At 55.2% G+C, this 21,878-nt stretch overlaps 1 protein-coding gene across 8 annotated transcripts in view; it reads right to left on the bottom strand.

Moving 5' to 3' along the window:
• Positions 1-20,527, bottom strand: part of Dnm1 (dynamin 1) — a 42,514-nt gene extending 21,987 nt beyond the window's left edge. For 6 of the 8 annotated variants that reach the window (XM_090330737.1, XM_090330730.1, XM_090330732.1 and 3 more), the window contains exons 1-10: positions 20,274-20,527; positions 6,172-6,245; positions 5,512-5,661; positions 5,038-5,241; positions 4,709-4,807; positions 4,471-4,631; positions 4,112-4,254; positions 3,868-4,003; positions 3,637-3,704; positions 2,619-2,757 (exon numbers count right to left, since the gene is read on the bottom strand). In XM_090330737.1, the coding sequence (XP_090186863.1) occupies positions 2,619-2,757; positions 3,637-3,704; positions 3,868-4,003; positions 4,112-4,254; positions 4,471-4,631; positions 4,709-4,807; positions 5,038-5,241; positions 5,512-5,661; positions 6,172-6,245; positions 20,274-20,434 (1,335 nt within the window). In that variant the 5' untranslated portion in view covers positions 20,435-20,527. Of the gene's footprint in view, positions 1-967; positions 1,107-2,618; positions 2,758-3,636; positions 3,705-3,867; positions 4,004-4,111; positions 4,255-4,470; positions 4,632-4,708; positions 4,808-5,037; positions 5,242-5,511; positions 5,662-6,171; positions 6,246-20,273 lie in introns of all 8 variants that reach the window. The other 2 variants (XM_090330731.1, XM_090330735.1) reach the window with 1 other exon arrangement.
• Between the last annotated feature and the right edge of the window lie 1,351 nt (positions 20,528-21,878).

The raw sequence follows: 21,878 nt of genomic DNA, 5'->3' as shown, positions 1-21,878 counted from the left end.
CAAGCACAAAGCCCAGAGTTCAAAACTCAAGCACGCACACACACACACACACACACACACACACACACACACACACACACACACACACTCCCAAGAATCCAGGTGATACTTCTTGGAAACTGGAAGCTAAGGCAGATGTCTGCCCTAGCACACAGCACAGGGGCTTGTTCAGACTCAGGTGAGGTTGATTCAGCAGGAGCTGCAGGTGAATTCTGGAAAAGCTCCTATGGGCCATGAGGGTGGTGGATTCTCTTGCACGTCCCTGGGAGAACTGCTTTTGAGCAGCCTGGCTAAAAATCCTCAAAATGACCAAAAGTGGACAAATAGGAAAAAGGCATCTAAAAGGTCACAGACAACTCAAAAGAGGCTGACCCCGTTTAATGCAGATGGATTACTGCAGGGGAAGTAACCCGGTGTGCTTTTAGGCAAATTGGTTTTGAGGGATTGCATGGCTCCCCCACCCCAGCAGGCCTTGACCCCAGATGCCTTCCTTCCTGAATCTTGAACTCCACTGTGCTGCTTCCTTTCTGAGACTCTGTTTGCCCATCTGTAAAATGGGGACAAAGGCTACCCACTTCTTAGAGCCATGGAAAGGAGGAATAAGTCCGGTAACGAGGGCAAGCACCATCCACTAATGGTACATAGCAGCTGCTCAGTAAACAACTGCCACCTCCTGCCACCACTGTCTTTCTTAGGGATGGAAAGAGGCCACTGAGGAAGCCTGGGTAAAGCAAAGTTGTGTGGCCGAAACGGACGCCTGGGGGGACCACTAAGGTGCAGGAAGACCCTGGGTTAGGAGCCAGCAGGAAACACCAGGCCAGGGATTACTGGCCTTTGTGGGTGCCTGGGTCCCTGTGGGGAGCCAAGGAGCCACCCCATGTGCTCAGCAGGTGGCTTCTATCCACAGGAGGCCGTGGCCTCCAGAAAGGGCCAGCCGGGCCCCGCCCCGCCCAGGCGGCCGGCATACCTTTTCGCTACACTTTCTGATGGTGGTCGTGAGCTCACTGACCACCATATCCACACACTTGATACTGGGCTCTTTGAGCTTCTGCACCTGCTTTTTCACTGTGGCTTCAAAAGCGAGGTCAGGTGTGAAGAGGCCCGTCCTGCACCCGGGGAGGAGGCGGAGGCGGGGTTAGAAGGAGAGGAGTGAAGAAAGCAAGCAATGGGCTCGGGCTGGGGCTCAGGGTGTGGGAGGGAGAGGATGGTACAGGCATGGGGGAAGAGAGAGAGACACCAACACAGAAAGAGAGAGAGAGAACAGAAGACAATGTGAGCGAGGGACCAGCCCCCCCCCCCAACATCTCCCAGGGTCACACCTTCCACGCACTGCCCAGCATCCCCAGGGCTCTGTGGATGTGGTTGGGGGTGTCAGGGACCAAGCCCCTGCTCTGTAGAGAGCTCTGTGAATTCACGTCCTCCACCCAGGCTGCCCCGCCCCCTGCACACTTTCTTTAGCTACACTAAGGCTGTTCGTTCTTTCCCAGCGCCATTTCTGTCTACAGCGTTGCGTGGTCCCCCTCCCCGTGTCCCCCCCCCCCGAGCATGCTATTCATGACATTCAAATCCCCCTGCATTCGCTTCATTCTAACTCCAACCCATCCTAACCCCAGCATCATCCGCTCCCTCCGCCAGCTTCTCTTGTGTCCGGCTGCCCAGGCTGTGTCCTGCCTCCGCCTGCATCCACCGCAGTGAGACCAGGCCTCCTGAAGCTGCTATGTTACAACCTGACCTCCACTCTAACTCCAGGCCCTGCTCTACTCCTGCCTCTTGCTTTCCCCTCCGGGATAGCCCTTGCTTCTCTGCCAGATGGGCTCCAAAAGACAGAAAGAGAGAGGAGGAAAATCAGAAAGAGAAGTCGTGATTGAGCGGGGCCAGGGCAGTAGTGGAGAGAGGACAGGAAGGAGGGGGGCTGGGGGACAGAATCAATGAGCACTGAACTGGGGAGTCTAAAAGCCCCAGCTTCCAGTCATAGCTTCCTCTTAGCTCACAGGACTGTGGACAAGTTGCTTGAGCCTCTGAGTCTCAGTTTGCTTGCCCCGTCCTCCCTGCCCAGCCCTCCTGGAGTGGTTTTGTGTGGCCTAGAGGATGTAGCCTGTGGGAGCAAGCTCTGCCCCTGGAAGGCTGGATGGAGAATCCTGAGTGGGGGTGGAGTGAGGATGGGTAGGATGAAGGGGCTCGTGGAAGCTGCCGGTCCTGGGCCCTCTGCACCCCTCTGGCGGCCTGGCCACCCTGTCAGCCCCCAGAAGACCCTGTACCTCCCTGGTCTCTAGGCCAATGTTTCCCCAAGATTCTTCTCTAGCCCCTAATGACAACTCCAGCTCCATAGATACAAAGTGGGGGCCCACGATCCCTTCAAGCCTCCTTCTAGCTCGCTATGGGGGTGCTTGATCTCTCTCCCATTGTCCAATCACTTGATTCCCTAGGGCTGGAGGCCAGATGGGTGAGCTCCCCTGAGAAGGTCCCCCTCCCCTGGTCTGTGGTCACCGCTGACTCCCCTACCCCGCTGAGGCCTGGGCATGCTACCGAGGAGGTGGCGGGGGGTTGTGGGGAGGGAATGCCTGGCAGCAGTGCAGGGTGGGGGCAGAGGTGGGCGCTGGCCCGGGCTGCTTAGTTACCTTCTTGGTGCACTGTCTAACGGTGCTGATTAGCTCCGAGATAACCATGTCCACACACTTGAGACACGGTTCTCGGATCTTCTTCACCTGCTTTTTCACAATGGTCTCAAAAGCCATGTCTGGGGTGAACAGCCCCGTTCTGAACACCCGGGGCGGGAGAAGGGCGCAGTGTCACAGGCCAGGGTCTGCCAGGAACGCCAGGCCAGAGCCCTCTCCCAACCGCCGCTCTGTGCCTTGGGGAACCTCCCACTCCCCTGCCCGGGCCTCAGTGTTCCCATGTGTGAAGTGGGTAGGGGAAAAGGCTAGTGAAGGCCTTTCCAGCAATGCTCTCTGGTGGAAGTTGAGGGCCGCATGTGTCTGTTGTAGACATCCTGCTTTCTCTTAAGAGTCCTGTGGCCGAAAAAGTTCTATGGCCCAAAAGGGTTTAGAAATTGCCAAACTGGGTCATCCTTCAGACGCTTTCCAGGAATGGGGTTTTCCATTTTTGAGATTAGGAGAGAGGTTTTCCTGCCCTGGCTGATGGAGCTATCCATTGTAAATTCCATGCCAAAACTAGGATCAGACTCTGTGTGAATTCTGTCTTCTTCACTGCCTGGCACATAGAAGGTGCTTCAAATGTTTCTGCTGAACCTTCGGAATAAGCACTGAGGGTCTCTGGGTCCCTGAAGGGGTTCTAAGCTCATAAGCAATAATCTATCCCTGCAATCTTTCCTTCCCCACTGGCCTTGGGGTGGCTCAGGAGGGTGCTGGGCGGAATGGGCCCCACGGGCTGGCAGGAATATGGGAGGGCCTGGCAGGTTCAGAAGCCAAGCCCATCCCTCTCTAGGGATGACAGGAGCTTAACTGGGGGCTCTGGACACTGGAAAGGAGGCCAGCAGGTTGCAGGCAAATTGGGGTCGGGGGACTGGGGCCTCTTGAGTCCTTCCTAAAAGGGCCCGCTTCATCCCTCTCCATGCCTCAGTGCTAAACCTCCTAATCATTGGGGTTCATCCCTCCTCCCTGGGGTCCCAGTACATGCCTAATGCCATGGATATTCTTGATAGCATAGCTGATCTCCCGTCTGAGTTCCTTCTCATCAAACTCCATCTGCGGAGGAGCCAGACAGAAAGCTGGTCAGGGCCTGTCCCCTGCTACCTCAGAGGTCAGACAGGGCCCATTCCATTCCGAGGCTTGACACACCCGGGGTCTCTAGTGGGATCATGTGGAGAGAAACCTGGGTGGGTGGGGGTGGCCTTCCCGTCAGCCATACCTTGACCAGCTCAAAGGGGAAGCGCTCGTGGAAGATCCGGTTAATGCGCGCTCCCCCTGATAGCTCATAGGTGTCGATCTGGTCTCCAGAGCCCTCGATGCGTTTCTCAAAATCCACGGCAAACTGCTGGACCATCCTGTGGGAGATGGGTGCAGCCTGAGGGAGTGGGACTTCACGAACCCTTAGATGAGGAATGGGGTGCTGGGGCAGCTTAGTGGGGGGGGAAAGGCTGGGGGAGCCTCACTGCAGTAGGGCCTTGGTCTTGCGTGCTGGATCATCAGGACGGAAGTTCTTATATTCTTCCACTTCCTTCTCAATGGACAGCAACTGGCTCTGCAGCTTGTTCCGCAGCCCAGGCAGTGTGTCCCGGATGTGGTTGGTCAGTTGCTGGGGGATGGGAAAAGGAAGACAGGGTTAATACAATGGTCACGAATCCAGATGCCCATGGGCCAAGGCAGGTGTAGGGAGGTACAGAGCTGTGGGGAGAGGGCAGCTGCTTTGCTTTTCTGGGGACCCTATCAATATCACCATCGATATACACTTCCACTCATCTGTCCTCAAGCTGCTGCTGTCCTCTAGCCTCACCCTGGCCTGCTCCCCTACCTGGTTGAGGACCTTCTGCAGGTAGGGTGTGCCCATGCGGTCAGCCAGGTGGCGGTAGGATGGATGGGAGAGGAAAAACTTGCGTTCAGCTGCCAACGCGGCTGTAATGTCCTTTTTGCCATCTATGTCCTTCTGGCTTCGGTTCACCACCCCAATGTAGCCTGTGGACGGGAGTCAAGTTCAGAGACAGCCAGGCCTCCGGGGGAGGTAGACCAGAGGTAAGGAGCGGGCTGCTTACCTCTGCGCAGGGGAAGCAGCTTGTTCTCTAGCACATCCCGGGCATCTGTGCCCTCGTCCATCAGATCCAGCTTGGTGATGACCCCAATAGTGCGCTGACCTGGGGAAGAGGGCAGAACACCAGGGCTGTTCACATCTAATCCACCTCACACCAAACAGCCATGTAGTCCTGAGCCTGGCCATTCTGTTCCACTCACCCAGGCCCATCCCTCACCCTCTCCTGGACTCCATCCTCTCTTTCTTCTTTCCGAGTGCCCCCAAATGATTAGTTTTTGTGCTTAAACTCAAGGCCTTCCCATCCCGCAAGGACCTTGTGCATGGGGAACCTACCCTGGGGGTCCACCTCCTTGGCGATTTTGAGAGCATCGGAGTTGGCCAAGTCAGAATTGGCAGGAGACACAGCCAGGATGAGGCAGTTCTCCTTGGTGACAAACTGCATAAGCATGTCGCGAATCTGAAACTCGATGTCAGGAGGTTGATCCCCCACTGGGACCTTGGTCATTCCAGGCAGGTCCACTAGGGTCAGGTTCAGCACTGGACAGAGAGAGCACAGGATGAGGACGGGATGGGGGGGTGGTGTGGAAGTGAAGAATCTGACAGAGCAGAGAGAGAATTCGCTTGGGGGCGGAGTCATAAGGGGGCGGACTCATGCAAATCATCTGAGCTAAAGCCAGGAGTGGGCCGGGCCTCTGCGGGGTGTAAGGGGAGGGACCACAAGCCCCTGTGGGCGGGGCCTTCTGAGGAGTGGGCGGGCCCTCCTAGAGGGCGTGGCTAGGAGAGGCCGGGGGCGGGGCCAGGACTCACCGTGCGGCGAGTAGACCCGCAGGTTGATGGGCACCGGCGAGATGCCCTTGTTGGTGCCGGTGACCCGGTCGGTCTCCGCCTCGATCTCCAGGCGCACCTCCTCGAAGTCGGTGAATTTCTTCCCCTTGCAGTGCAGGAACTCGGCATATTCTGTTCAAAAGCCAGGAGTAGGACGTTACAGCCTGGAACCCTGCCTGAGTCCTCTCTCTCTCTCTCTCCTCCTCCTCTTTCTCCCCCCATCTCCTTCTTTCTCTCTTTCATTTTGGCCAGTCCTGGGGCTTGAACTCAGGGCCTGGGCACTGTTCTTGGGCTTTCTCAAAGCTAGTGCTCTACCAGTTGAGCCACAGCACCACTTCTGGCTTTTTTTTTCTATGTATGTGGTACTAAGGAATCGAACCCAGGTCTTCATGCATACTAAGCAAGCACTCTACCTCTAGGCCACACTTCTGGCCCCTGAGTCCCATCTCTTACCCACGGTAGACCCCTCCTCCAAATACAACCCAGGCCTCCATCATGCCCTTGGCGCCCCACTGGGCAGATTGTGGAATCAAGGCCCAAATGGGGAACCACAGCCTATGGAGTCACTCAGTAGGCAACTTCCTCCTTGGGAGAGTGTGGGGTCCTGGAGAGGCCAAACCACACTGCTTGAAGCCCACATACCTGTGGTAGAATTAACCAACTGCAAGACCAGAGGACGTCGGGTGACAATGCCAGATCCTCGGGGCAAGAAGTCCCTGCAATGAGCGAGGTGGTCAGGGGATGGTCTGTGAGGGGGAAGCTCTCTCCCACCCAGGAGTTCCTACGTACCATTGGGAAGGCAATGGAGGCACCATGCCACCTTCCCAGGCAAGGGGAGGTGACAGAAGGGTGAAAAATACTCTCCTCCTTGGATGCATAAAATCACAGAATTTAATGAACCTAAACTGATAGGAGAGGAGACCAGCTAGAGGCTGGTGGTTCACACCTGTAATCCTAGTAACTCAGGAGGCTGAGATGTGAGGATCCACCCAGACAGGAAAGCCCGTGAGACTCTTAAATCCAATTCACCACAGAAAAAGCAGAAAATGCTCACTGTAGTTCAAGTGGTAGAGTGCTAGCATTGAGCAAAAGGGGCTTAGGGGAAGGCACCCGGAGTTCAAGGCCCAGGACTTGGGGGAGGGGGAGAGAGGGTTGGAGGAGAGGGGAGAGAGGTGGGAAGGAGAGGGAAAACTAGACCAGCAACTCCCTGTATAAATCTCAGACAGGCCCTGTGTGCTTCTCATGCAACAAGTCCCTGCCGTCCAACTTCTGTGATTCTTCCCAGGAGAACCTGAAGTGGTATAGGAGGGCCAGGGCCATTGTAGAGAAGGCAGCATCTCACTCCCCCTCCTCCCCAAACCCCATCTAGCTGGGGTTGTGGCTGCGGTGGATGGAAGAAGGTGAGGAGAACTCAGGTTTCTTCAGTGCCCTCCGGGTGATATCTTGTTTTCAGCCCCAGGGAGTAGGTGCCTTCACATTCCCATTTTACAGATGGGGAAATGGCAATGCTCAAGTTGTACAGGTTGTGTTTAGCAGAACAGACTCTCTAGATCGAGGTATGTGACTGCTTCTTATCCTTAGTCCCCAGGGGCCCAGTCCCCTTAGAAGGACTGGAGGAGTCCCCAAATCACCCCAGACATCTGCTTGCACGGTTGTCAACTTCAACTGTCTTTTTGGCAACTTGTGAGAGTGCCAGCCTCTGTCCTGTCAGCTCTTCTCATTCATCCCCCGCCTCCTCCCAGGCACACATCAAGGTGGAGGCCTCTCTAGGAATCAGGCTATTAGACTCAAAGTCATGCAATCTCCAGAACCCAGAAAATGGGGAAGCAGGACAGAGCCCAAGGGACCACAAAGATTCCAGCCAGCAGTCTCCTTCTTGGAAAGGAGCATGGGCTCCTCTGTCAGGCTCAGACTGGATCCAGACAGAGCCAGGGGCTTCCATTCCCCAGCCTAGAGCCTGACTCAAACTCAAAAAGCTTCTTGCAGCTGGGCATGGTGGCTCACACCTGTAATCCTAGCTTCTCAGGAGCCTAAGATCTGAGGGTCGACCGTCTGCCAGCTCAGGCAGAAAAAAAAAATCTGGGAGACTCTTAGCTCCAATTAGCCAGCAAAAAGCAAGAAATGGAGCTGTGACTCAAGTGGTATAGTGCCACCCTTGAGCAAAAAAGCCAAGTGAGACCCTCAGTTCTCTTCCCCTCCCCCCACTCTCTCTCTCTCACACACAATAACAACAACAACAGACACACACAAAAGAAGTCTTCCTGAACTCCAGGTTGTAGGACAGAAGGTCCAGGGACAACAGACCCAGGGCTCCCGGATTCAAGGCCTCCTTTGGGCCTGCACTGGTGTCACTCCAGGCAGAGCAAAGGATGATATAGAAGATGGGGAAGAGGTGGCAGAGGTAGGAGGGCGTTGCTATAATAGGAGTGAGAGGGGGACACTGTATCCATTAATCCTTTCCGGTGTCGGGCAAGTCCTTTCCTTCTGGTCCCACTGAGAGATACTGGAGTGCTGGGCCGGCACAGGCCCTGGGCCTGCCTTAGCGCTTCGCACTCCTGTATATTCTGAGGGGATCCCTAAGTCCTCAGTGTCCTGATGAGATGAAGTCACTGAGGATCAGAGAGACAAGGGACTCACTTGAGGTCACACGCAGATCTAGGACTGGTTTTTCTGGATGTTTTTTCTTTCTTTCTAGTGACGGTCCTTTAACTCAGAGTCTGGACACTCCCCGAGCTTTTTTTTCTCAAGGCTATGGCACTCTACCACTTGAGCCACAGCTCCACTTCTGGCTTTCTTTTTGCCCTCCCTCCATCTTCCTTTCCTGCCTTCCTCCTTCCCTTCCCTCCTTTTTCTTTTTTTGGTGGGGTGTCTAATTGGAGATGAGTCTCATGGACTTTCCTGCCTGAGCTCTTTGAAGCCTGGATCCCAGACTCCTAAGTAACTAGGACTATAGGCATTAGCTATGGTGACCTAGGCATTGACCTTGGGCTTCTTTTCACTTGAGGCTGGCACTCTCCCACTTGAGCCACAGTGCCACTTAGGGCTCTTTTGAGTAGTTTATTGGAGATGAGTATCATGGAGTTTCCTGCCTACCTGGCTTTGAACCAGAATCCTCAGATCTCAGCTCCCTGAGTAGCTAGGATGTCAGGTGTGAGCCACCAACATCCAGCTTGGTTTTGCCCTTTTTAAGACAGGGACTATGCCTCCAAATTCAAATCCCAGGCTAGCTACTAAGTCAGTCTCAAGCCAGGCTTGCTTTGAATTCATGATCTTCCTACTTCAACCTCCCAAGTGCTGGGAGATTCGTGTGTGTGTGTGTGTGTGTGTGTGTGTGTGTGTGTGTGTGTGTGATCATGTCCAGCGTTTTGTTTGTTTTGCAGTGCTAGGCTTTGAAACCAGGACCTAATGCTAAATAAGCACACTCTATTGCACAGCTACATTTCCAACTCCAGAGCTGGGCTCTGGATCTCAGAGTCTCAAAACTTCCTTATTCAACTGTGCTGCCTCTCAAGCCTGAGGAGCCAGAAGTGGCTTTTTATGTAATTTAATTAAATCCGGCCTGTGCCAGGCCCTGTGCTGGGCTGTGAGGATGGAAGGCGATGAGTCACAGTTCCCCACCCGAGGCCCTCTGCGTAGTGGGAGAGACAGACGAGTAAACAGATAATGCAATGTAGCATGGAGCGGGCTAGCACAGACAGGGCCTGACAGCACAACAGAAGAGGATTTGCTGGATGGAAGCTTTCCGCCTCTAGGTCTCCCATCCTCCTTCAGGTATGGCCCCCAAGTTCTGAAGATTCCCAGAGCTGTGGAGATGGGATATCTGTTTTGTAGAAGCTCCAGTGGGCATGGGGGCCTGGATCCACCCTCCCCTCTTCCCTACCAGCTCCTGTACAAACAAAACCATAGCAACTACTGTTACCATGGAAACTGTCGGGGGGGCTGGGATGCTTGGCCTCTCCCCACCCCACACCATGCACACATGGACTTTTCCTGCAGCTCTTTCCTGCGAGGCCTCCCTCTGAGTAGATGTGCCTACCCAGACCTGGCAGGCCTGGGAGTATGGGTCTCTAAGGTGCCAGGCAGAGAATATGGGGAGCTCAAGGTCCAGCTGGGGGGAAATGATGAGTGGTCAGCAGCCTAGGGCCGCTTAGTTCATTCATTGCTTCCCTGGGGCTGCTTCAAAACCAAGCACTTCGCCTGGTGCCAGTGGCTCACGACTGTAATCCTTGCTACTCAGGAGCCTGAGAGCTGAAGATTCTGGTTTGAAGCCAGCCAGGGCAGGAAAGTCTGTGGGATTCTTATTTCCAGTTAACCACCAAAAAGCCAGAAGTAGCACCAGCTCTGGGCTAAAAGCTAAAGCCCTGTCCAAGTCCAATTCCATCACACACAGGAAGAAGAAAAACAAAACAAAAAAACATACGTGCTGTTGAGATGAGAAGGCAGGGCCATGTCTAAGGGCAGAGTCTCCAGTCAGAATGAGGTGGAAATGGGATTAAAATAATGTTCCCTGACTTTGGTGAGAAGCCAGAGGCCTCAGGTTTAAATCCCACAACCTCCCTTTCCCTGCCTGGTGCCCTGGAGACCATTATTTAACGCTCTGAGCTACCTACTCCTCTGCTATAACGGGGAGTTGTATGAACCCGGACACACTGTCTCTGCTCTCTCTGTCTCACACACACACACACACACACACACACACACACACACACACACACACACACACGCTGCTGCAGCTCAGAGACTGCACAGCAAGGGCTGAGTCCACGTCTGCTCGGCCCCTAGAGGGGACTGCTAAGGACTGTCCCTGCTTCTCAGCCTCCTCTAGTGGCACCCCACATTTCAGCTAGGGACCCCAAAACCCATACTTTCTTTGGAGCCTCAATTCAATCTTGGGATTCTGACTGTGAGATCATGAAGGAAGGAGGGAAACTGAGGAACAGAGGCTTGGAGACCATCGCAGCCTCAGAAGGTAGTCCAGAGCCCACAGAGCTCAGAGGGCGGCAGTGATGGTGAGGTGAGACCCAGAACCCAAGAGGCCCCCTAGACAGACAATGGACAGAATGCCGGACCTGGCACATAGTATGTGCGCAGTCAAGGCTGGAAGGCAGGAACATGGACGTAGTTCCAGGCTCTTCCCATCAGGGGGACACAGGCTCACTTCAACATTCTGTTAAAGGCCAACATCCCAGGAGGGTGCAGGCCAGAGCCCCGCGCACCTCCAGCCAGAGCCACCCATGTACCTCCTGCCCAGCTCCTTCTCGGACAGAGAGAGCACAGTGCAGGTGCTTAGACAAAATGTGCCAGGCCCACCAGCCTCGGTGGCCATGTGCTGGGTTCCAGTGTAGGGTAGATGGTAGCTCGCCAGCTCTCCCCGCTCATCTTGAGCAGATGGTAATTCCCCCAGGGAGGCCTGGCTCGGCCATCTGCACAGACACCTTCAAACCCGAGCTCAGAAGAGACAACATAAACACCTCCAGGGCCCTTCAGTGCCACCCACCCCCTGACTTGACTCCGGGAGGAGGGTCTACCAAAATGCTGGAGTGACCCCATCTCTACGCCAGGACCCTGAGCTCAGGGGCCCTGCTGGATGCAAATGATGTCAAGAAATAACATGCCTGCCCGGCAGTGGTCATGGTTATTTATTTTTTACTGCTGGTCTTGGGGCTTGAACTCAGCACCTGGATGCTATCCTTTAAGGTGTTTCACTCAAGGCTGGCACTTTATCACCTGAGCCACAGCTCTACTTCTAGCTTTTTGCTGGTTAATTTGAGGTAAGAATCTATAGGCTTTCCTGCTGGAGCTGGTTTCATATGTCAATCTTCAGATCTCAGCCTCATGAGTAGGTAGGATTTCAGACATAAATACTGGCACCAGCAAACAGTGGTCATTCTTTCATCCCCTGTTATCTGGACTCTGCTGTCAGAGAGCAGCCTAGCACTAAATGCCAGAGACACCACTTCAGCCATGTGGCCGTGGACAGTCTGAGCCTCAATTTCCAGTGTTGGGGGGATGAGAGGCTTATTCAAGTTAATGCCCAAACAAGTTACCAGTAACACATGGAACATATGGGAACTGCAGGCTGGATTTTCCTTGGACAATGAAGCTGAGATGGAGTTGGAGAGGGGCCTCCAGGCGGCTGGCCGGAAGTGTAAGCACTTGCCAGGGTATTTCAGGCCAAATAGAGCCCCCGAAAGGGGAAGGCAGGGCTGGCGGGCTGTGAGATGGCCAAAGCAGTGGGCTTGCATTGAGGGAGTGGCAGTGAGTGGGCCAAGAAATACAGAGGGAGGCAGTAAGGTAACAAGTCGCTCTCTGTTCCAGCTGCCTTAGGAGCCCCGAGGCAGCCCACATCACAGCTCATGAATTTCAAACTGAGGTTTGACCATGACAGGGCAGTGATGGCAATTCTCCACGGCCATGGAGCAGGGACTGCTCCACAGGCCAGTGTCACCTCTACCCAACGAGCTGGCACGCGCCCTACTCCAGGACGAGTAGCCTGCTCCCATTCCCACAGCAGCACATGGAATCTCAGACACAAGAAGAGGAGAGCCTTGTCCTGGGTGGTCGTGCAAGCTAGTGACAGGGTCAGGCCACTATAGGTGTTCTGGTCTCCAAGCTCTGTGTTCTCTCTGCAGTAACAGGATGACAGAAACTGTCACCTCTCCTCCTCCTTGCTTGTTCTTCCAAATTCCTTCTCTCCCTCCTTCCCACCCTCCTTTCATTCATCTTTATCCTTCCCTCCAAGGGAAGGATATTTTCAGACTGGAAATAGGTAACCAGGCAGCAGTGGCTCACACCTGAGCTCTGAGGATCAAGGTTTGAAGCCAGCTAGGGCAGGAAAGTTGATGAGACTCTGATCTCCAATTAATCAGCAAAAAAACAGAAGTGGCACTGTGGCTCAAGTGGTAAAGCACCATCTTTGTGTAAAAAACAAAGAAACAAAAAACCTGGGCCAGGAAGTTTGGCCTAGTGGTAGAGTGCTTGCCTAGCATGCACAAAGACCTGGGTTCGATTCCTCAGTACCACATACATAGAAAAAGCCGGAAGTGGTGCTGTGGCTCAAATGGTAGAGCTCTAGCCTTGAAAAAGTCCAAGGACAGTGCTGAAGCCCTGAGCTCACGCCAAGGGCTGGCAAAAAAAAAAAAAGAAGGAAAGAAAAGAAAAACTAAAGGACAGGTTCTGAGTTCAAGCCCCAGTACTGGCACACAGACACACACAAAGAACAAGATCATTTTCTCTTTATCGGAAACTAATTCAGAAGATACATAAAATATTCCAAAACTAAAAACCAGCCATTTTCGTAATATCACTGCAAATATTTATTTATTTATTATTTTTATCCATCCTGGGGCTTGAACTCGGGGCACTGTCCTTGAGCTTTCTTATCCAGGCTAGGGCTCTACCACTTGAGCCACAGAACCACTTCCCATCTTTTCTGTGTATGTGGTACTGAAGATAAGCAATCTACCACGAGGCCACTTTCCCAGCCCCATTTATTTATTTATTATTTTTGCTTGAACACAGGGCCTGGGTATTATTGTTCCTGAGCTACTTTTGCTTCTTTTGCTGTTGCCACCTGAGCCACAGCACCACTTCTGGATTTTTCTGTTTATGTGGTACTGAGGAATCGAACCCTTCCTGCATACTAAGCAGGTACTCTACCACGAAACCACATTCCCAGGCCTATAAATGTTTTTAAATAGTAGTAATCATGGCTATTGTTGCTCGACTGCTGACTGCTGGCCTTGAACATCTGTATCCTTCTGTGATATCTTCCTGCAGGGATGGAAATGCTCTAAAATTAGATCATGGTGATGGTTGCAGAATTCTGAAAATATGCTGCAAATCATTGGATTGTGCAACTAAAATGGATGAAATTTATGATACACAAATTACACCACACACAAAAAGCGCCATTAAAAAAAGTTCTGGGAAGTGGCACTGTGGCTCAAGGGGTAGCGTGCCCTTCAGCCCTGAGCTAAAGAGCGCCCAGGCCCAGAGTTCAAGTCCTACGACAACAACAACAACAACATAAAATTCTATCCTCCAGACTGACCCATGAATGGTTGTGTAAGGTGAGTGGGATCAGTAACTCCCAAAAGGAGAAACTGAGTCTCAGAGAGAGGAAGTCGTGTACCTCCCCCCCAGGTGGATGCCCACCCATCGAAGCTCAGCTCACCTATCAGCCCCTCCAGGACATTTCCCGAGTCACTCGATGTGGAGTTACGTACACCTGGGTCCTTATTTCCTTATCACAGTAGCTTGATGAGGAGGCCTAGCTCCACCACAAAAATATGGCCACTCCCAGCCTCAGTTTCTCCACCAGGGAAATGGGACACAGGGCTTCTGAGGGGAGGTCCTGAGACCCTGACTGTGAAAGGTCTACCAGAGAGTGCCAATGGGTACTACGTATGTGGTACCGAGGAATCGAACCCAGGTCTTGGTGCATGCTAGGCAAGCACTCTACCACTAGGCCACACTCCCGGCCCCTGCTTCTGCTTTTTGTGGTGCATTGGAAATAAGAATCTCTTGGGCTTTCTGACCTGGGCCGGCTCTGAACTTTGAGCTGTGGGGTGGGCTGTGTTCTGAGCGCTCCCTGGAGTTGGGGACTCAAGCAGAAAGTGAGCATGTGCTCATATGCCGCAGCCCTCGCCACCCCCATCCTGGCCTCCTTTCCCTCTGGAAGACAAGATGCATCTGGGCCAGTGATAAAAGAATAACATGGCAATAAATAGATCAGATGTGAATGGTAACAGGATTGAAGCTGCTGTCTGCCAGTCCTCAGCCAAGGAAACAAGCCCCTTTCCCAGCCAGCAGCAAACGGAGCCCCACCTACGCCTACCAGAGGAGTGATGCGGGAGCGCATCCTGGAGGAGGTGTTGGCTATTGAGAGGCCAGTGAAGTGGGGGATGAGGAGGCAGGGGGAATGGAGAGAACCAAGGGTGATGTCACAGCCCCACCCCCAGGGCAGGAGACAGGCATGGGCTCATTTCTTCTGCTGTCTGCAGTCATTCAGGGCGACCAGGGAGGATTAGCTGAGCCCAGCTCCATAGTGGGAATTCAGTTTGGGGAGAGGGGGGTTGTTTGTTTGTTTGTTTTGCCAGTCCTGGGGCTTGAACTCAGGGCCTGGGCTCTGTCCCTGAGCTTCTTTTGCTCAAGGCTAACACTATCACATGAGCCACAACACCGCTGCAGCTTTTTCTGTGTACGTACTACTCCGGAATCGAACCCAGGGTTTCATGCATGCTAGGCAAGCTACCCCTAAGCCACATTCCCAGCCCCTGGGAGTTCCAGAAGGAAGAGAGGATATTGAGGGGAGGGGCTACACAGGGTTTCTTGCTGTTGGGCAGAGGATTGAGGGTAGTCCAGAGGCAGAGGTAAGCTGCATTGGTGACTGGCTGTGCAGAAGGTAGCGACTGGATTATAAGAGGGAAGGGAAGGTGGGTCCTGGGGCCTAGGCTCCCCGGAGGGCGGGTGGCGCTGTGCATTCGGGTAGGGATGCAGAGCATGGACAGACATAGGAAAAGGTCTGGTTCCTATCCTGCCTGTGATTCCACTGCAGGTGTCGTAGCCTCTCTGGGCCATTCCGTCACCTGAAAGCCTGGCATGATGGTCTGCGGCTGCTGCTGCTGGCTTGTTGGCTTCAAGATGGCAGCAGCAGGACTTTCTCCAGGCTCAGGAAATCACGGTGCAGACCTTGGGTCTCTGATCTCTTGTAGGTCCCACCATCTCCGTGGAACAAGGGTCCCCATTTTCCCTTGTACACTTGGCTCTCAGTATTCCCTCCAGGGGTTCTCACCAACTTCCTGGGGCTCCCTCTGGTGAGGGCAGTGCAGGCCCAAGGGAAATCCTTTCTGGGGCTCTGGATGGAGCCAGGATGTCATCACGTGAGTGTGAGGGACAGGGCATGCTGGGGAGAGGGCCACCCAGTCCCACACCAATGAGCCAGGAATCCTACATTCAAAGGCAGCCTGGGGGCGGCTGTGAAGATGTGGGTGGGGTGGGTGGCAGAATGCATTAGCAATGCCTGCTTGCTGTGTAGCTGGGATATTTACACATATGGCATGTGGGTGGGAGGCCCACGCCAGACAACACTTTGCCATGACAGCTTCCTTCAACCTCCAGGCCTGCCCAGCCCTGTGTGCCCACCCATTTGCTTCCCTCCCCGGGAGGGTCTCCACCCTCTGACCCCAGCCAGAGCCTGGGAAACCCGATTCTCCTGGCGCCAGGATCAGATGCTGTCCGCCAGGGTCACCTTTCGTCTCCAGCCCATCTGGGCCACTCGGAGAGGTGGGGCGGGCAGGCGGGGCTGTGGGTGGATGCTGGGCCCTGAGCACTGCCGCAGATACATGTCTGGATGTGGTGGGTGTGACCCGTGCATGCTCTGCCCAGGAAGGCATCTCAGAGGACAGGGGTGCCACCTCTCCCGCCTTCCCAGTCTCAGCTGTAGCCTCTGCTCCTTCCCATGGTGGTGACATCCTTCAGTGCATGGGGCCTGGGGGGAGGGATGTGTCACACTTCAGCTTCTCCAAGTGCAATCTTACTTAACAACACTGTACCAACCATACCAAGCTCGTTGGCCCTGTCTCATGTCTGTCAGCAGCATCACCCGTGAGCTCCAGAGGTAGGTATGGGTCTGGCTTGTTCATTCATGGCTGTGGACCTGGCACACAGCACATGCCAAGAACATGTCAGTTTCCCCCCCTCCTCCAGTCCTAGGATGCCTGTCTCCTCCTAATCCTCTTAGGTCTCAGTCTTCAGATCTGAGAAATGAGACCACTAAAAGGTATCCCGAAGGGTTCAGAGGTAAAGATAGAGGTGGGGTTTTTGTTTGTTTGTTTTGGCGGGGAGACAGGGTGTGCTGGTCTTAGGGCTTGAACTCAGCGCCTGGATGCTCTCCCTAGGCCTTTTTGCTCAAGGCTGGCACTATACCCCTTCCAGTTTTTCAGTAATTAATTGGAGATTAATTGCCAAAAGAGTTTCAGGGATTTTCCTGTCCAGTCTGACTTTGAACTGAGATCCTGAGATCTCAGGCCCTATCTGGGATTACAGGCATGAGCTGCAGGTGCTAGAAAAGATAGCTTTAGGTAGTGAGGGGTAGGCTATGGCCCTGAGACAAGAGAAGGTCTCAAGGAACAAGCTGGATCCAAACTCGAGGAGATGAGGGCAGTCGAGGCCAGGAGCAAGAAGGGGGAGGGAGGGGGAGGAACATCCACCTAAAACCTGCCTCTCAGGAGGCCCCTTGGGCTCTGAGCCAAGCCCTCTCCTGGGGTCCCCAGCCAACTTGCAGGTACAGAGCCCCCACCCTCGATCTGCACTATCCTACAGGCTTGGCAGAAGGACCTTCCAGACCAGGGTTGAAGAAAGGTGCTCACAGCCGGGCTTTGTCCCTCATGTACCTCTCTCCCTATTTTTACTGTCTCAGCCCCACAGGGCAGGGGCCTCATCTGCCAGCCTGCCTGTCCACCGCTCTGGGCCCTGGGGGAACCCGGGGGGAGAGGGGGCAGGGTGGGGCTCCTTTGGCCCGGGCACCGAGCATCTGTTCAGGAAACACGAAGGGTTGTAGGGTCACAAACACGCTCCGTCTACACCTACCCCAAGGTGATCTCATTTCTCACAGTTAGCATTCCGTGTCTACACTGAACAGCTTCCAAATTTACACTCGTAGCCCACATGGCCACGTCTAATGTGTATCAGGCTTCAGTCCTCACCTTCCCCATCCTCCAGATCAGCCCCTCCCAGGCTCTCCCCACTCTACTACCGTTCCCAGCCCCCAAAGCAGGAGCTCGGAGCCAAAATCTCTCCAACCATCCTGAATCTCTTCCCCACCCCACGTCCATCTACCAGCAGCACCTGCCTCCGAGACCATCTCCTTTCCATGCCTGCAGCCCCAGCCGAGCCCTGTCACCTTTGCTGGCAGCTTCATTGGCTCTCTCTAAGTCACACACTGGCAAACATCAGCTCAACTCACTCCATTACTAAAAAGCACAAGTAAATATGGCAGACACTGGAAGCTCGTGCCTGGATGCCCAGCTACTCTGGAGGCTGAGATCTGAGGATCGAAGTTCAAAGCCAACCCAGGCAGGAGAATTCATGGAACTCTTAACCTGCAGAAAGCTGTAAGTGCAGCTTTGGTTTGAGTGGTGGAATACTAGCCTTGAGCATAAATAAGCTTAGAGACAGCATCCAGTCCTCGAGTTCAAGCCCTAGAAACCAGCACATGCACATACACATGCACTCACTAATGAAATTAAACCCAAGCTCCTGATCGTGGTCAAAGGACTTTGTAGCCCTAGCACTTGCCAACCATTATCCTATCTTACCTGGCTGGGGAAATGCCAGCCTTAGTGGAGCTTCTATGCTCCAAACCACACCAAATTGCTTCCTGCCCCCAGGGCCTTTGCATTTGCTGTTCTCTAGCCTGGAATTCTCCTCCCTCAGTTGCTCAACATGGCCTGTCATTTGCTCAGCTCTCCTTCTAGGTGCCACTTCCTTCTAGAAACCTCTTCTGTTCTCCTTGGGGAAAGTAGCCCTGCTGGACATGGCCACGCCCTCCTGTCAGCTCAGTTTCTCCCTCTGGATGGCAGAACATTGGATTTTCCACCACAGAACCCTGAGTGAGTCACTGTGGGCTCCCCACCAAAGTCTGCTATACGACTCGATGGCTCCCTTTTCCCTTCTGTGAAAGGGGCCTGAGGAAACCACACTGACCCAGGCAGGTCGTAGCAGGAGGAGAGTACTGGCACTGAGTTTGGGTCTGGCCTGGAGTAGCCTATTTCTTCCTCTGCATTTCCACTTCCTCTCCACGGGGGTTGATTCCCTGCCCCATGAGGCAGGGCTGCTGTCACCATGATCACAGGCCTGGGGACCCAGCCCTTGGCAGAGAGACTGGGACTCACTCCATGAGAGGGCAGGCAGAGTTGGTGGCAGGGGGAATGGGGACACTGGGTCTCAGTTTCCATGTCCAGACCTAGCCTCTTCCCTAGCTTTCTATCCTGCTCCTCCACAGCCTTCTGCTGGGATGGTAGTCAAGGACATCGGGGTGCAGAGAGCAGCAGGAGGACCCCCATTTCCTAACACAGAGTCCACAGCTTGCTTGGACAAGCAAAGAGCGATGAAAACCGTCTGGAATCAGGAGCCAGGCACCAGAGGCCTGGTGGACTCTCAACCCGCCTCCCGTGTGCTTACCAGCCGCTTCCAGGAAGGGAAGGGAGGATAGCAGATGTCAGACTTCCCCTTAGATGGGGAAATGGATGTTCCCCAGGCTCTCGGAGGCCAGGCATGGTCAAGGTCAGGGGCCAAGGCTGTGTAGCCTTGACAGGTGTTGTCCTTCCCAAATGCATGACCTTGGACAAGTCATGTAACCTGAGGGGTCCCAGTCTCTTCACCTACAGGGTGGGCATCACAGTGCCTGCCTCTAGGGGGCCGCAGTGAGCCTGTGCTCGGTGGTCAGCCGCCGTCTGTCTGGGCCGGCCACCGTCTGCAGGGTCCCCTCCACCCCCGACGGCTGGGCCCCTGGGAAGGGTCCATCCCAGAGTCTTTGGCCAGTATCTCTGCGGCCTGGAGTCTTGTGATCGGCTGGGGGCCCTGCAGGAGCCAGAACCTCCCTTTCTGCTGACCAGATGGGCATGGCCGCCCCCACAGCGGCTTGCCACATCTAATGGATGCAGTGCTCCTCTTCAGTGCTCTTCCCCCACCTGGGGGTGGCTGGCTGTGGGCTTCCTAGGACATGGGGGAGCCGGGCAAGGGAACAGCAATCCAGGACCCACTGTCCATACTAGACCCCAGGAAACTCAGGCTCCTCCAGGCAAAGGACTCCGAGGTTTGACAGCAAGCTAGCTTGTACCCAGGATGTCACCCCCCCCCAACTGCAGTCCCTCGGAGCGAAGGGCCCCCGCTTCCCTCTCCAGATGCCAGTCACTTCCTTAGCCCTGAAGGTCATGGTGAGCAAGCAGGAGAGTCTGGAGAGGTGAAGGAGGGAGGTCACTGTGGCTGCCAGCCCTCCAGCCTCCTGCCTTCTCCTGCCGCGCCCGCAGGTCGTCTGCGATCCCCTCGGCAGCGCTGTCTGCGCCGGCCGCGCTTTTCCCCGGGGGAGCCTGGGGGTCAGGACCCTTCCTGCCCCCACCCCCAGCCCCGGCCCCTTTGTCTCGTGACGGCTCCCTCCCCTGCCACCTGGCCCTCCCGGTGCCTTGTGGGATCAGGGGCGGGGGGGGGGGATTAGGTTCTGCAAATGGCTCCCCCCTCCCCGCCACCCTGCCTCCCCGTCTTAGTCATCTCCTCTCTCCCCGCCGCCTTCCCCCGACATCACACAATCCCTCTGCCGGGCCCCAGGGGAGGGCGACACCGACCGGGGATCAGAAGTGTTTTCCTCCCCCTCCGCCGCGCTGCGCACGGATGGCGGCGGGAGCCGCAGAGGTGTGCGGGGGGGGGGGGGGTCCCCGTCCCCGACGGCCCCCGGCCGCGCCGTCACGACCCGGGGCGGCCCGGGGGACCGGGGCTGGCGGAGCCCAGGTGGCAGAGGGGCGCGGCGCCCCGGGGTGGGAGGCCTGGGCGGTGCGGGGCGCCCTGGGTGCCCAGCCCGGGGGCTGCGGGCTGCGCCGGGGACGGGGCGGAGGAGGGGGCGTGAATGCGCGGCGCGACCGCGTCCGCAGCCCAGCGGGGCTCGCGGGGGGGGCGGGGGCCGGGGAGGTCGCGGCGCCGTCGGGCCGGGGCACCGGAGAGCCGGCTCGGGGCTGCGCCGCTCCTACCTGCCTACGAAATTCTCCAGCACCGAGCTCTTGCCGGCGCTCTGGCCGCCCACCACGGCGATCTGCGGCAGGTCGAGGTCCGCATTCTGGCCGATGGCGGAGAAGGCGTCCTGCAGCCGGTTGACCAGCGGGATGAGATCTTCCATGCCACGGTTCCCCATGGCTGCGGCTTGCCCCGGTGGGCTGCGATCCGGCAGCCGCTCCAGCTCCTGCTCCCGCTCCCCGCTCCGGCTCCGCCGCCGCAGCCTCGCGCCCCGACTGCGTGCGCCGCGGGTCCCCCCGCCCCTCGGGGATCCGAGCGGCGCGCTCCTCCCCGTCACCGCTAGAGGGCGCGCCGGTCCCTGCGGCTCGGTCACAGTGCGCAGGCGCCGCCCGGGGTCTCCTGGGTGTCGTAGTTTTCTTCTGCTGCGGCTTTGGGGCGTTTTACCGATGTGTAACAGAGGAAGAGGGGTCGCGGGTGCGATGCTGAAAATGTCACTTATGTCAACAGGCTGAGAAGCAACCCCATCACTCGGCTTTGAGGTGATGGCTGCCTCACTGCATCATGCAGAGAGGGAAACTGAGGCCACACTCCATCTACATACAGGGAAACTGAGGCCTTCCCAGAGATCCAGCATCTCCCAAGGTCAGTCTCCCTGCTGCTTCTGCTCCAGGGTCTGACACTAGTCAATCGTCAGCCCGTTACTTCCTGCCTATGGGCCTCTGTTTCCTTGTTCTTAGAAGCAGAAACATGGAACATTAATTCAACAAATACTTACTTAGAAGGACCTACACAAGCCAGGCCCAGTCCTAAGCCTGGAGACATAACGTGGAGCAAGACAGCCAAGGTCTCCACCTTCACAGATCTTACCTACGGGTGCGGAGATGGACAGCAAATGATAGAAGCAGATAAATGGAGAGATTGTGTATCATAGGAGCAATGGAGGAAGTAAAATGGTGTGGAGAGAATTGTAAGTGGAAAATCCAAGTTAACCTGAGACCTCCATGAAGAGAAAGAACCAGCTACAGGCAGGTAGGTGTAGGCATAGTAAACAGCATGTGCAAAGGCCCTTCTTGGGAGAGTTGGAAGTTCTGCCTTAGAGACTAGCAATCTTGGCCCTGTCCCTCAGGATGGTGGTAAGATAGTAGGATTCAAGTCCAGAAGTCCTATAACCCTGCTCTCTGACATATATTTCATACCATGGGGCTATGGTGCCTCATACCCAGCAGTCTGCCTCTGCATTTAAGGCATCTAATTAGTACTCCACACAGGGAGACCAGGAAGAGAGATTGATGCTGTTTGGAAGTGGAGAGCAGAGTGGTAGCTTGAGTTGGAAAATGTTAAATTTGTGTGTGTGGGAGGCGGGGGTCATGGGGCTTGAACTCTGCCTGGGTGCTGTCCCTGAGCTCTTCAGCTCAAGGCTACCGCCCTACCTTTGAGCCAAGCCCTACTTCCTGTTTTCTAGAGGTTAATTGGAGATAAGAGTCTCAGGTCCTTTTGTGCCCAGGATGGTTTTGAACCTTCATCCTCAGATCTCAGCCTCCTGAGTAGCTAGGATTACAGGCGTGAGCCACCACACCTATAGAAAATGTTCATTTTTTACTCAATGAGTACTTGCTTACTGA

Source organism: Megascapheus bottae, chromosome 3 (assembly GCF_031878675.1).
Source record: "Megascapheus bottae isolate mThoBot1 chromosome 3, mThoBot2.hap1, whole genome shotgun sequence".
In the NCBI taxonomy this organism is placed as follows: domain Eukaryota; kingdom Metazoa; phylum Chordata; class Mammalia; order Rodentia; family Geomyidae; genus Megascapheus; species Megascapheus bottae.
The sequence above is the reverse complement of the archived record's forward strand: the minus strand, read 5'-3'. Positions and strand labels throughout refer to the sequence as shown.